Consider the following 15,157-nt stretch of genomic DNA (forward strand, 5'->3'; position numbering starts at 1 on the left):
CTGTCTATTCAAATCTTATCCACACTTTAAGACATGACTTAAATCACCATAACGGCCTGATATAATCTGCCTATATATAAATAAATAATAGTAGTTAAGTAAGAAATCTGTTTCTAAATTGTTGTAACATTGCTTGTGGTATCTTGAAATTTTGCAAAAAAACAATTTTTTTTAGGTACTTCATATATTTCTCTCTCTCCAACCAGAATGTATATAAAATACACTATTTGTTAGGGGTTAAATGTCAAAGTCAAACTATCAGGAACTGAGTCCCAGATTATCTGTTTACTAACTGCAGGATCTTAGGCAAGTCACCTGACTTCTCTGTGTTTCACATGTAAAATTTCACATGTAAATTCCACATGTAAAAAAGAATTAGTACTTTATAAAGCTGTTGTGAGGATTAAATGAGTTCAGTATATTTAGATATTATAATAAAACTTGTTACTATTATAAGTTCCTTGAGGGCAATGGTCTTAGACAGTCATCAACTTACGGTGGTGCAACTTAAAACCATTTTCCAGTTTTACAATAGGTTTAATCAGGACATAAGCCCACTGTAAACCAAGGAACATCTGCATTTCTTTGTGTCTCTCATGTCATAATCCCTAACAAAGATACCTCCCAAATAGTAGAACCCTCAGTAAACATTTAAATTCTCTAATTACTGATCTCTATGATTCACCAGATTGATCTTTCGAACTACTGACTCCACTCACTTTAAGAAATTTGGAATCCTTTTCCATTGTCTTTAGTCTCTTTCTAATGTGCGACTAGGTTTTTTTGTTCTTTAATTTTTAGTTGAGGCATTCATACTAAAACTAAATTCAGATCACTCACACTGTGCACTTCCACTAATCCTACTATAGGGCAGAGAACGGCTATTAATAGAATAAGTCCAGGTATTTCTGAATGATTTCAGTTTTGTTTTTCCCTATATCTAATACTGGACACTGAATACTACTTAACAAGCTCAATATTTATTCATTTTCAAATACTTACTTCACAGAGGTTGTTTCAAGCCTTTGTATTGCTTAATTTCATTCTTACCTTCATTCCTGCCAGTGCCTCTAGCCAGACTTCATAAACATTTGGCATTAGCTTACCACTTATTCTTACTCTCAAAATACATCTCTATATCCTCTTTCCTTAATTAATCTCTAAGGTAATTGCATTAGTTATCGTCTCTTAAAAAGTAACCCTTCCACTTCAAATTTATTTTATTTTTATTGATACATAATATTTGTACATATTTATAGGGCACATGTAATATTTTTTTATTACATACATAGAATGTGTAATGATCAAGTCAGGGTATTTAAGGGTATTTATCATCTTGAGTATTGACCACTTCTATGTTTTGGGAACATTTCAAGTCCTCTCTTCTAGCTATTTGGAAATATACCTTAATCAACATCACTTTATCCCCTTCCCCCGATCCTTCTCGGCCTCTGATATCTATCATTTAAATCAATGATTCTATAGGAGAAAGTGAAGAGGGAAGCTTATCAGATTCAATAAAGGAAGACCTTTTGAAAATACATAGGATCATGGCTATATTACAGTGTCATCTTTCACTGTAAACAGTATTCTGTTGCGCTGGGGGCTGATGAAAGGTTAAAAATCACTGGTCTTGATGTAATATCTTTCTGCCTCCTAAAAGACCTCATACTCTTCTTCACAATTTCATTGACATCTTCAAAGTCTGTCTTTTCTCTGGCTAGGTCTTCTGCCTTCAATAAATGGTATCTTTTTTTCTCTAAATCCTTCATGTGACCCTGCCACATACTGGTAAAAGTTGTAGAAGACATACGTTGGGATGGCTGCCTGGTTCACCATAATTCCCCCAGTAGCCACAGCCATGGCTATGCTACCTATTCTAGTTCCCTGACTGTGGCTGCCTGTGCCAAAAGGAGCCCTTGGATCCATGGTGAGTCTATTAGGTTTTCTGTCTTGGGAATCTAAAAACTTAAAAGAGCGAGATGGTGGTTTAAGTAGTCATCTCACTGTAAAGCCCCCTTAGGCTGCAGAGATCCTGCCTTTCCCAAAGCTTGACTGTATAGCATTTCCTTCAGAATCTGTGAATTGCTCCCCAGTGTCTTCCAAATGCTCCCCACAATGTCTTCTCTCTCCTTTTTTTTCCATAAGTAAGCCAAAATTGATTCTGCAATTTGCAACTAGGAAAACTGAAACTCATCTAGGTGTACACTGTGCTGGTATCCAACATACGTCCCACAGGCAAAAGTAATACCTCTAATCCTGAAAACGTATTCAAACTCACTAGTAATCGGAGAATGTAAATTAAAACCACAATGAGATGCAAAAAGACTGGCAAAAATAAAAAATGCTGACCACACAAAATGTTGGTAGGGATGTGAAAGAGCAAGAACTTTCATCAATGGAAAGTTGAAAAACTTTCTGATACTTTTCAGTAACTGGAAAAGTTACTGATTATAAACTGATACAACCATTTTGGAAATCAATTTGATATTATTAAAGTCGAAATTAAACATTCCCTATGACCAAGCAATTACACTACTGCATGCCTACAGAAATCTGTGCACATATGTACCAGGCTGCAAAAGCAAGAATGTTCACAGCAGTATTTTTGATAACAACCCCAGTTGGAAATTATTCAAATGTCCACCCACAGTAAAACAAATAAATTATAGTGTACTCATACAATGGAATCAATGGACTACAGCTATATGCAATTAAAAATGACAAACATATATAAGCAAGTCACAAAAGTGCATACTTTTAAACTTTTAACATTGGCAAACAATATTGTCTGCAGATATACATACTGGTAGTAAAAACTGTAAATAAAAGTAAGGAAAGGATTACTATAAAAGGGTGGTTAGCCTATAGGATAGATGATGGGAACTATAGTCAGACAGGGACCTTGACAAATTTCTGGTATGTCAGCATTACTTGATTTTTTGACCTGGGTAGAGTTAACACGGTATTCACTTTTTAACTGTTAAACTATACATATTTATATTATATTATGTACTTTTAGGTATATATGTGATATTTCATTGCTTAAAAAAATTAAATCACGTGACCATTTTCCTGTTAGATGTGTAAGTAAGTATATGTCATCTCAAAACCCAGGTTATATTTCTGAAAAAACTGAAAAGCAGTTACAAAGAAAGCTGACTTGAATGCATAAGATAAAATGATGGTTATCTTTAATACAGATTTCACAGCAAAAAACAGAGGTCTTTCTAAAATATTCACTTAGAGATGAGATGTATTACCCTTCCCACTCAAAGTGGGACAGGGTTTTTCTACTCTACTCAGCCCTCAACATCATTCTGCTAGCACTTCAGTAAGTCATACCAAACGGTTTACCGACAAACAACACTGTCTGCATCAAAATGTTCCACTTTAATTCCAATAGTAGGAAAAGCCCTCTTTCAAAAGAACTAAGAAATGCTTGTAGAACAATATTGTTTGTAGATAATCATAATCACCATAACTACCACATATATAGTGCTTACCATTAACTAAGTCCATTACATATTATTACCTCATATAATACTCAGCACTCTGAAGTGGATATTACTAGTGCCCCATTGTATATATGAACAAGTTCAGTTACAGAGAAGTTAAATAATTTTCCCAACTAAAAAGTAGAAAAGCTTGCATGGGAATGAGAAAACCAAATTCATAAATAATTTTAAAAAGCAGAAATACCAGCCGGGCACAGTATCTCACACCTGTAATCCCAGCACTTTGGGAGGCCAACGTGGGCGAATCACGAGTTCAGGGGTTCAAGACCAGCCTAGCCAACAAGGTGAAACCCTGTTTCTACTAAAAATACAAAAAATTAGCTGGGCGTAGTGGCGTGTGCCTGTAATATCAGCTACTAGGGCGGCTGAGGCAGAAGAATCGCTTGAACCTGTGAGGTTGAGGTTGTAGTGAGCCAGACTGCACCACTGTACTCCAACAGTGTGAGACTCCGTCTCAAAAAAAAAAAAAAAAAAAAAAAACCAGTAGAAATACCACATGATCTCACTTATATGTGAAATATAAAAAAGCTGAACTCATAGAAGTGAAAGAACAGAATGGTAGTTGCCAGTGACTGAAGGACAGAAGGGGATTGGGAGAATTTTGGTCAAAGTATACAAAATTTCAGTTAGATATGAGGAATAAATGCAAAACATCTATTGTACAAAATAGTGACTATAGTTAATAACATATATTGTATTCTTAAAAATTGCTAAGAGTAGATGTTAAGTGTTCTCACCATAAAAAAATGCATATATTAACTCAACTTAGCCATTCCACAATGTATACATATTTCAAAACATGTTGCCTATGGTAAATATATAAAATTTTATCAATTAAAAACTTTAAACATGTTTTAAAAAATAAAATAACTGAAGCCCCATACCACGTAAAATAAAATAAAACTTCCATTTTGTTCCTCTTTATATCTCTTTTAAAAAAGAGCAGAAATGCCTATGTGGGGCACAGTTAAGAACGGGTATGTTCTTAACGGCATCCTTATGTTTTCACTTAGTTAAATTCAAACCTAATAATCCATAGAGTGTATATCAGAGACACAGTGGAGCTGGAAGGATAAGCTTATGCCACTCCCACAATTTATTCTTTTATTCACATTCAATAAACATTTACCAGCAGCTTAATGTGTACAATCTGTGTAACAGGCACTAGATACAAAGACAAATACAACATAGTGCCCCACCCATAAGAATCTACAGTATGGGAAAGAGACGAGAACATATATAAGAGTACATCAGAATTTACCAGAATCCCATACCTTAACTTTGAAGTACAAAGATTCAAAGTGATATACTTCTTGGCTGATTCTAATTATGACCTCATTCTGTAGCTCACTGGTTCTCAATGTGCGCTCTTGGACCAACAGTATCACTATTGTTTACTATTTAATAGAAATGCAAAATGTAGGCCCCACTCCAGGCCTACAAAATCAGAAACTCTAGACAGGGACCCAGCAATCTGTGTTTTTTTGTTTGTTTGTTTTTTGCGACAGAGTTTTGCTCTTGTTGCCCAAGCTGCAGTGCAATGGCACCATCTTGGCTCACTGCAACTTCCGCCTCCCAGGTTGAAGCGATTCTCCTGCTCAGCCTCCCGAGTAGCTGGGATTACAGGCACATGCCACCACACGAGGCTATTTTTTTTTCTTTTGTATTTTTTAGTAGAAACGGGGTTTCACCATGTTAGCCAGGTTGGTCTCGAACTCCTGACCTCAGGTCATCCACCCACCTCAGCCTCCCAAAGTGCTGGGATTACAGGCATGAGCCACCATGCCCGGCCCAGCAATCCGTGTTTTAACAAACCCTTAAAGTGATTCTAATGAATGTTAAAGCGTTAGAATTACTGTTATGGTGCCACCCACGTCAAGAGACCATAAATGAAAATGAGTTCTACTAGACACAGTGAAATTCACCTGTCTACTCTTAGATTGTTCCAAACTATAACGGCCATTTGGATTGTTCCCAGGCTCCAGATACATTTTTCAAGAAAGCCCAGGGAGATCTAGTAATACCAGGGGTTCCAGAAGGAGCTAGAATCCAAAATCATGAAAATGACCCATCTAGTCCCACCAAAAGTCATAGCATCACAACTTATTTATAGCTAAGGAAATTCTAAGTTACAAATTAGCAACACCTGAATTAAATTACCATATTTCTACCTAATAAACCATACCAGGTTACTAAGATTAAAAATAAAACATTCCCAACTACTTATTACCTGGAATCTGAATTGGGATGAAATAAAATTTATTTTAACAAGGCAAGTTCAGGATTTGAATAATTCAAAAAATTAAATTTGAAATATCCCACGCCCTAGTTTCACTTATAAAGACAGATTATCGAAATAACCATTTGTTACTTCAAATAGCCTCTCTTCTTATAATCTTACATAAATTTAAAAACTCAATTTCCAACAGATTTTAAATCCATAAAAAGTGGTCCAAAGCCTTAGTTAAAGGAAAATACTAAAAAGGTACGTAATGTATTGATTCCTGTTTTATACTTAATCAAAGACTGATTATGATATTTAAGACTCAGTTGTCATCGGCCGGGCATGGTGGTTCACGCCTGTAATCCCAGCACTTAGGGAGGCCAAGGCGGGTGGATCACGAGGTCAGGAGATCGAGACCATCCTGGCTAACACACTGAAACCCTGTCTCTATTAAAAATACAAAAAATTGGCCAAGCATGGTGGCGGGCGCCTGTCGTCCCAGCTACTTGGGAGGCTGAGGCAGTAGAATGGCGTGAACCTGGGAGGCAGAGAGTGCAGTGAGCCGAGATCCCACCACTGCACTCCAGCCTGGGCTACAGAGAAGACTTCGTCTCAAAAAAAAAAAAAAAAAAAGAAAAAGAAAAGGAAAAAAAAAGACTCAGTTGTCATCTATTTCCGACTCTAAATAAGGTGAGAAACACTTAGATAAGTGTATAAAGACAATTTAAAGGAAAAAGGTACTATATAGTACATCTGTAAGTCAAAAGGATTCCTTTTTAAATGTCTACCCAAATCAAGTAATTTTAACTGTCCCACTCCCAAATCCAAAAGTGCATCTTCCCTTTCAGATTGGCCAAATGTAGATGGACTGCTTTGGTTTCTCAAATTATTACCAGGATAAATCACTAGCGAGTTTCTTTACCTTTTTACTTTGCACAATTTTTTCTAACTACTTTTTGATATTTTTAGTTTGAATAAAATGCTTACACAACCACCAGAATCTGTAAAAACACAACTTTATAGGTGAATGTTTTATATTAACATAGTAATGAACTTGAAAGAGTCAATGATCTGAATGGCACCAACACAAAAGGCCACAGTGAAAATGCAGAGGTATCTTCTACGTCACCATCTTCAAAATGCTGTGGATATTAATATCTATCCCCGCACATTATCCCACCACAGATGTACACACATGCACATGCATACACACACGCACCGTTATTTTTAAAAACAAACTACTATGGATTTACTGTCTAACTGCTATGACCCACATCATTTCTGACATACTTTAAGTATGAATCACATTTTGAGGGATAAGCACTAGGTTAATACTTTATTATATAAAGTATGTAAGCTATCTTTAAAATTGCTTTCTTAAATCTTCAAAGGGTCATTTCAGGTCCTAATATCACCAAATTTATAAAATGAGATGCATCTACCGTATGTCTTACATTTTTATTTAAAAAGCTACAACAGAGAAGACCTGAAATAATTTGACCAAACAAGAAAAAAGAAAATCCAAGAGAAACAATGCCCAAGGAATACAATTTAAAAGGTTCTACTAAAGCTTACCTCTTTAGGGCACTGATTTTTGCAACAACTGAGGAGGTTCTTTTCATTTACATCAGCTGTGGTTATTTTTCTAAAAATAAGAAAGTTGATGACATTCAAACAAAAATCCATTTTATAGCATAATTTTTCTAAAAATAACTCATAATTTCAAACATATCCATAAAATTATCTTTTTTCCTCAAGAAATACTTTAATTCTCTATCTGTAACAATTATCTTCAAATTACTTAACTGTTCTGATAACTCAAATCATCCAGCCCTTTACTACTAACAAGTCAAATGCCAAAAGTGTAATTGCTGCAAGAAGTACAAAACACACAAAATATCATCTGGGCCTGGCCTCTCTTTAATAGTTTCTGTAACTATCTTTCCCTATAGATTAAATTCATAATTACAATTGTTCTTAATGCCCCTACATAAAAAATTTTAAAACTAATTATTTAATATGTTCAAATCGAGGAATTTAGGTTATTTGATGAGAAATAAAATTAACCTATTTAAAAAGCTTGGGTAAGCTATTAATATTAGAAATTAATTCATTTTAGGCCAGGTACAGTGGCTCCAGCCTGTAATTCCAGCACTTTGGGAGACTAAGGCAGGCGGATCACTTGAGGCTGGGAGTTCGAGACCAGCCTGGTCAACATGGTGAAAGCTAAAAATACAAAAATTACAAAAATTAGCCACTAAAAAGACAAAAATTAGCCAGGCATGACGGTGCATGCCTGTAATCCTGGCTACTCAGGAGGCTGAGGCATGAGAATCGCTTGAACCTGAGGCGGAGGTTGCAGTGAGTCAAGATTATGACACTGTACTCCAGTCTGGGTGACTGAGCGAGACTGTCTCAAAAAAAAATAAAATAGTAATTCACTTCAGATCTGATCATTTTAGAACACTGCACTTTAAAATACTTTTATATCTCAGTGAGTAATTCAGAAAAAAGTCACAAACACCAAGGAATAAACCTACTTTCCAATAGACACTGCCTAAGTCAGTAACTAGTGACCATCTAAAACTCCCTATCATATGCATCTCACTTTTCTCTCTCCCATACCTTTTTCCTCTTTTCCTTTATTCTGTATTTTCTTGCCTTTCCTATTCTTGCTTTTACCAGACATAACTGCCAAAATATACTATAAGTTCAGTCTCCTTAATGTTAATTAAAACTATTATCTAAATAGTCATACTAAATTAGCTATAAATATACTCTAAGATATTTCTTGGCAAAGTTTCACTTAATACCACAAAGTTTTTATGCTGGCTCTATTAAACACTATTGCATTTTTAAGATTCTTCCAAGTAGAATGTTCACCTCTGAACTTAAGAGTTAACATTATTTTATTCCTGTTACTCTATACTTAGGAATAAATTAAATTTTCAAGGTCTATATCTTTTATATCCAAATTCTACAGAAGAAATTAACATTAAGCAGAAAAAGACTATGGCATAATAATATACATATATTGGTTTTCGTCCACGGTTCTTGGCTCATCACTCCCACAGCCCCTGTTATTTTTCCCCAAGGCATGCCATTAAAACTAAAAATATAGTCTTCCTCCGCCTTTCTGTCTTGACCAGGCCATAAAGAAATTCTCTGACCTACCTTGTCTGATTGTAGGTCATAAGACCCCATTTCAGAAGGGGTCCTGTCCCATACTCTGGAAGAAGGAATGCTTCACACACAGGCCAAAAAGAATTGAAACAGGCCTTGTTGAGTTTCCCCACTCGGTCTATAGTTATTAGATCAAACCCTCTGTCCAGTCACACTTCTACATGAGTGTCCGTACTTCAATCATGCCTATCCAATGAATTCTCCATAAAGGCCCAAGAAGATAGGGTACAAAAAGCTTATGAATAGCTGAACACAGAAATTCCTGGAGGGTGGTATGAGAATGGTGGGGAAGGGGTAGGAATGGAATTGCCATACCCCTTCTTTCATCCCTCACTCTATGTATCTCTTCATCTGTATACTTTGCAATATCCTTTATAATAAACCAGTAAACATAAATAAGTTTTTCTCTGAGATCTGTGAGGCACTCTAGCAAATTAAACCCAAAGAGGGGGTTGTGTGAACCTAAACTTGAAGCCAGTCAGTCAGATATTCCAGAGGCCTGAACTTGAGACTAGTGTCTGAAGGGGAGGCAGTCTTGTGGGACTGAGCCCTCAACCTACAGGATCTGACACTTTCTCCAGGTAGTCTCAGAAATGAATTACAGGACACCCAGCTGGTGCCTGCTATAAAAGTGACTGTTTTCTTTTTGGTTGGAAGAAACTCCCACACATCTGGTCACAAAAGTCTTTTGTGTTGATTATTGTGGTTTAAGAGCAGAGGAAAAACAGTTTGTGTTTTTTTCCACACAGGACTAAAAGGAAAAGATGACTTAATTCACTGAATTGAAAGCAAATGAAATTATAAGAACTGAAGAGATAGAATTCTATATTAAAACTTATACTTTAATACGTATTTAAGAAAAAAAATCTATAGTGCTGAGGTAATGGAAGCCACCTTAATCCAAATATATCCACATGTCCCCCTCAAAAAACATATAGCTCATTAATAACAAATAAAATCACTAAATCCCATGACTGCAGCACAACCAGAAGATTTCTACAAATTTCTTTTTTTTTTTTGAGACGGAGTCTGGCTCTGTCGCCCAGGCTGGAGCGCAGTGGCCGGATCTCAGCTCACTGCAAACTCTGCCTCCCAGGTTCACGCCATTCTCCTGCCTCAGCCTCCCGAGTAGCTGGGACTACAGGCGCCCGCCACCTCACCCGGCTAGTTTTTTGTATTTTTTAGTAGAGACGGGGTTTCACTGTGTTAGCCAGGATGGTCTCGATCTCCTGACCTCGTGATCCACCCGTCTCGGCCTCCCAAAGTGCTGGGATTACAGGCTTGAGCCACCGCGCCCAGCTGATTTCTACAAATTTCTATAAACTTCAAATTACCTATAACTAGGAAAAAAAAAAAACAAAAACAATTTCTGATAGAGCTATTTCTCAAGCTCCCAATGCAAGTATTTTCATAGAGATAGTGGAGTTCTAAAAAAAACTAAATGGAAAAGAGAAGAGGAGGCTGAGCTAAAATCGCAACAGAAAAACGTCCCCATAAGTATGAAAACCCTGAAAATATCCTGGTAGACCACAGCACTAACTAAAGGGAATGGATTTTAAAAAGCACACAAGGCTGGGTGCAGTGGCTCACGCCTCTAATCCCAGTACTTTGGGAGGCCGAGGCAGGTGAACTGCCTGAGCCCAGGAGTTCAAGACCAGCCTCGGCAACATGGCAAAACCCCGTCTCTATAAAAAAACACCAAAATTAGCCTGGTGTGATGGTGTGCACCTGTAGTCCTAGCTACTAGGAAAGCTTAAGTGGGAAGATCACCTGAGCCTGGGAGGTCAAGGCTACAGTGAGCCGTGAGTGTGCCACTGCATCCAGACTGGGAGACAGAAAGACACTTTGTCTCAAAAATTAAAATTAAAATTAAATAAAATAAAGTAAGTACACAAGATTCAAGTAGCCAATCTTGGAAAGGCAACTCTGGGAAGAAGGTAAAAAGGGAAAGGCAGACTTTAGGCAGACTTCTTTAGACCCAGCAAAAGAAGAAGGGAAATTTAGGATTTTGCAAGACCAAAGAAAACAAAAGTAAAATAAGGACACATAACTCCTCTCCTCTTCTCAGCACCACCCTAAAACGCCAACCATTTAAAAAAACTGTATTTTCCCACACTGAGAAGAGAGTGGTCATCAACTAGAAATCTTACACTAACCTCTGTCCGAAAACATAAAGATATATAATTTACATCTATAAAAAACTACTACAGAAAATAAACAGAAAATGACATCCAAAGCCCTTTCACTGATGAAAATCCCCTCCTGTATCTCTCACCCAAAAAAAAAAAAAAAAAAAAAAAAAAAAAAAAAAAAGAAGTACAAAGAAGAAGAAAACTGGAACATAATATTCCAAACTGAAGTAACTATATGAAACACCGCCTGTACAGAAGCGTTAACCTAGCAGACCTGACCGCTCTTTTGAAAGGCCTCCTTGTTAAGACTAGCCCTTGGCTGGTGCTTGGGAATTTGGATTTCAGTAAGGTTCCCACCATTCCTAGAACTGATAAGAACAGCTGACTATGTCTAAACTGTTTGTATAAATCAATGGTTTATGTTGAGCAGTTTCTTTCCCTCTGAGAGCCCTGAACTCTGGTATGTACCAGGTGAGGCTGCCTATGTAGCCTTCCCCCAATAAAAACTCTAGGTGCTCAGTCTCTAATGAACTTCACTGGCTGGAAGCATTTTACAAGTGTTGTCACAACTCATTACTGGGGGAATTAAGTGCATCCTATGTGGCTCCAATGGGAGGAGACTCTGGACGCTTGTGATTGGTTTCCCCTACACTTCACCTCATGTGCCTTTTCCCTTTGCTGACTGTGCCTCCTACCCTTTTGCTGTAATAACTCATAGCTGTAGGTATAACTATATGCTGAGTTCTGTGAGTCCTAGCAAATTACCCAAAATAAGCAAGGTATAGGGCCCTTCAATACACTACCACCTTAAGTCAGAAAAGCAAAACCTAAGAACATAATGGAGAAGAAAAAGAAGAAATGAACAAAGGTTGACTGAATTTAGGGGAAAAAAAATAAGATAAAATTACATCAGAAATAAAAACTAAATTACAAGGTGCTCATGGAATAACATATTTACAGAAGAACATACTTGAATCAAAAGTTAATAACGGTCCCTGAAATGAAGCAGCAAAACAACCCAGATGATAAAAATGAGATTTAGAAAAAAGTGTCAAAGAAGTAATTGAGTGAAATTGGAGACAGAAAAAGAAAATCCAACATATACACAATTCGTATCACTAAAAAACAAAAACAAAATAAATGAAACAGATCTGGTATTTAAAACTATAATCCAGGAAAATAAAAATACTGAACTTATATGTTGAAAGGGCTAATCAGGTACCTGGAAAAATTTATCAAAAATTATTAACCCTGAGTCGTACCTTAATAAAAACATTAGATTTTAAAGACGGAGGAGGAGGAGGAGGGAAGTGAAGGAGAAAGAAATAACTTTAGGGGTCCCAGGCAAAAAAGATCAATTAACTCATAAGGAAAAGAGAGATTGGCATCAAATTTCTCAAAAGTAAAATATAAACAAAAGCAACATAGAGCAACATTTCCAAGAAATTCTAGGAAAGAAAGCACCAATAAAAGACTTTTTATACAGTTGTAAATGCTACAGCAAAACATTCTTGAAACATGCAAGGGAATGTTTAAGAATTAAGCATTCAGGGAATACTATACTCACAAGCTCTCTTGGGGAAACTACTAGAGGATGCACTTCATTCATCCAAGAGAAGACTGGGAAATTTCAGCAAAAAGACTGATGGTTGAAATTTAAAATTGAAAATCTAAGAAAAAAAGGGCTGGGCACATTGGCTCACACCTGTAATCCCAGCACTTTGGGAGGCCGAGGCAGGTGGATCATGAGGTCAGGAGATCGAGACCATCCTGGCTAACACGATGAAACCCCGTCTCTATTAAAAATACAAAAAAATTAGCCGGCGTGGTAGCGGGAGCCTATAGTCCCAGCTACTCAGGAGGCTGAGGCAGGAGAATGGCGTGAACCCGGGAGGTGGAGCTTGCAGTGAGTCGAGATCGTGCCACTGCACTCCAGCCTGGGCGATAGAGCGAAACTCCATCTCAAAAAAAAAAAAAAAAAAAAAAAGAAGAAGAAGAAAAAAAGGTCGGAATGAGGGTAGAAAAATATATATATGTTGTATGTTCTGAAAAAGAATAAAGCATGCAACTAAACAATGAGAAGAGAAGGAGAGAAAAAAAGGCAAATAAAATAACTCACTGATTGTCATACAGTCTTAAACGAGAACCAGGTGATAAAATTAAAAGCTCCAAACCAGTTAGTAAAAGATGAAAGAAACAAGGGTCTAAAGACATTAAAAAGGTACAAATAAAAAGTAATCAACCACTAAACGAAAACAAACCTTAACAGGAGAAACTTTTAAGAGCAGAGAAAACATATCACATAAAGAAAAAGTGACATAACATAATACAAACAGTAATCATAAAGTAATAATTCAGAGCTAAACCAAAGATATTAGTGATATTAAAAATTCTTAAAGGACTTACTTAACTTGCCTATTAAAATGAAAAAGGGGATGCATAAGAACTCAAACAAAGGTATTAAATGTGACAAAGGATACCTTTCAATGCTAAGAGCCAAAATTACTAAAAATGCTGTACAACATGTAACAGCTTAATCATCTTTATAAGCAAAAATCTACAGCAGATGCAAAGACACACAGAAACACACTAATAGGCTAGGCATGATGGCTCACGCCTGTAATCTCAACATTTTAGGAAGCTGAGGCAGGAGGGTCTCTTGAGCCCAGGTGTTTCGAGACCAGCCTGGGAAACATAGTGAGACCACATCTCTACAAAATATTTCTTAAAAATTATCCAGGCATGGTGGTATGTGGCTGTAGCCCCAGCTACTTGGGAGGCTGAGGCGGGAGGATCACTTGAGCCCAGGAGTTCAAGGCTGCAGTGAGCCATGACCACACCACTGCACTTCAGCTTGGCCAATAGAGTGAGACTGTCTCAAAACACAAAAACAAAACAAAAAGAAACACACTAATAATATGGAATTTTAACACAGCATTTTCAATATAAGACAAAGCTACTGTATTAAAACATGATCCACACACACAACCCAAATCTTATATTCTGATTTGTAAGATATTACATCTTCTCAAGCACATGGAACATTCATAAAAATTGATCACCTTATTTTACAAAGGAAGCACTGTTAAGTTCCATAAATTAGAAAAAAATTACAAACACATGCTCTGATCACAACACAATAAAACTAGATCTTATATTTTTAAAATCTTGAGTTTAGGAGGAAATACAATGTAAAGATACAGAAAGTCTCAAATATAAAGAAAGCAGTACACACATGAATATATGGAATATACCTAAAGCAGTAAATAATCCATAAGCTTTAAGCACATCTATGATAAAAATGAAATCATAAAAATAAATGAATTAAATTCTCAATTCTTCTTAAAGAAATTTAGAAATTTCTTTTTAAAGGAAATAATAAAATAAGAGCAGAAAAAAATGTGGTAAACCATAAAAGAACAGTCAATCCAGTTAATCAAAATTCTAGGTTTTTTAAAATAAAAAAATTTACTAACTGACACTCAAGAAAAAGGGAGAAAGCAAAAATATTCAAAATAAGAATGACAAGGGGAAATCGTAAAACAACAAAATTTTCATCACAATAAGCAACTACTTTACAAACTTTTATACAAATAAATTTGAAAAATCTAGATGAAATAATTTATAAGCAAAATAACAGTTTCCCAAAAATGACCCCATAAAAGAGAAATTTTCATTAGAAAAAACAGAGAAAGTTATCAAAAACAACACATACATACCAGGCCCAGATGGTTTCATAGAGGAATTCCATAAAACCCTCAATGACCAGTTAATTGCAATGATACTACATAAAATATTCTAAAGCAAAGAAAACCAAGGAAATAGCCAAGTTTATTTTGTAAAACAAATGTAATGTTGATACCCAAATCTGACAAAGACAATACAAAATTTGAAAATTACAGACTAATACAATTAATGAACATTTTTTAAATCCTAAATATTAGCTAATCAAAATCAACAGATCCAAAGATTAAAATGTTATGATTATCTCCACAGATGCTAAAATATCATTTGGCAAATTCAGCATCCAATCCTGATTTAAATATACACACACATTTAAGAAAACAGAAATTGTTGGATACTCTCTAACATGGTGACAA

General features: G+C 36.0%; 1 protein-coding gene across 7 annotated transcripts in view; it reads right to left on the reverse strand.

The window, feature by feature from the left end:
- NFXL1 (nuclear transcription factor, X-box binding like 1) overlaps positions 1-15,157 on the reverse strand; it is a 67,259-nt gene that overhangs the window by 8,230 nt on the left and 43,872 nt on the right. For 6 of the 7 annotated variants that reach the window (XM_005554836.5, XM_074039732.1, XM_005554835.5 and 3 more), the window contains exon 19: positions 7,318-7,387. The exons of the other annotated variant lie outside the window; for it this stretch is intronic. In XM_005554836.5, coding sequence (XP_005554893.3) covers positions 7,318-7,387 — 70 coding nt within the window. The remainder of the gene's footprint in view (positions 1-7,317; positions 7,388-15,157) is intronic. 7 annotated transcript variants of the gene reach the window in all.

The sequence above is a fragment of the Macaca fascicularis genome, chromosome 5, assembly GCF_037993035.2.
Source record: "Macaca fascicularis isolate 582-1 chromosome 5, T2T-MFA8v1.1".
In the NCBI taxonomy this organism is placed as follows: Eukaryota; Metazoa; Chordata; class Mammalia; order Primates; family Cercopithecidae; genus Macaca; species Macaca fascicularis.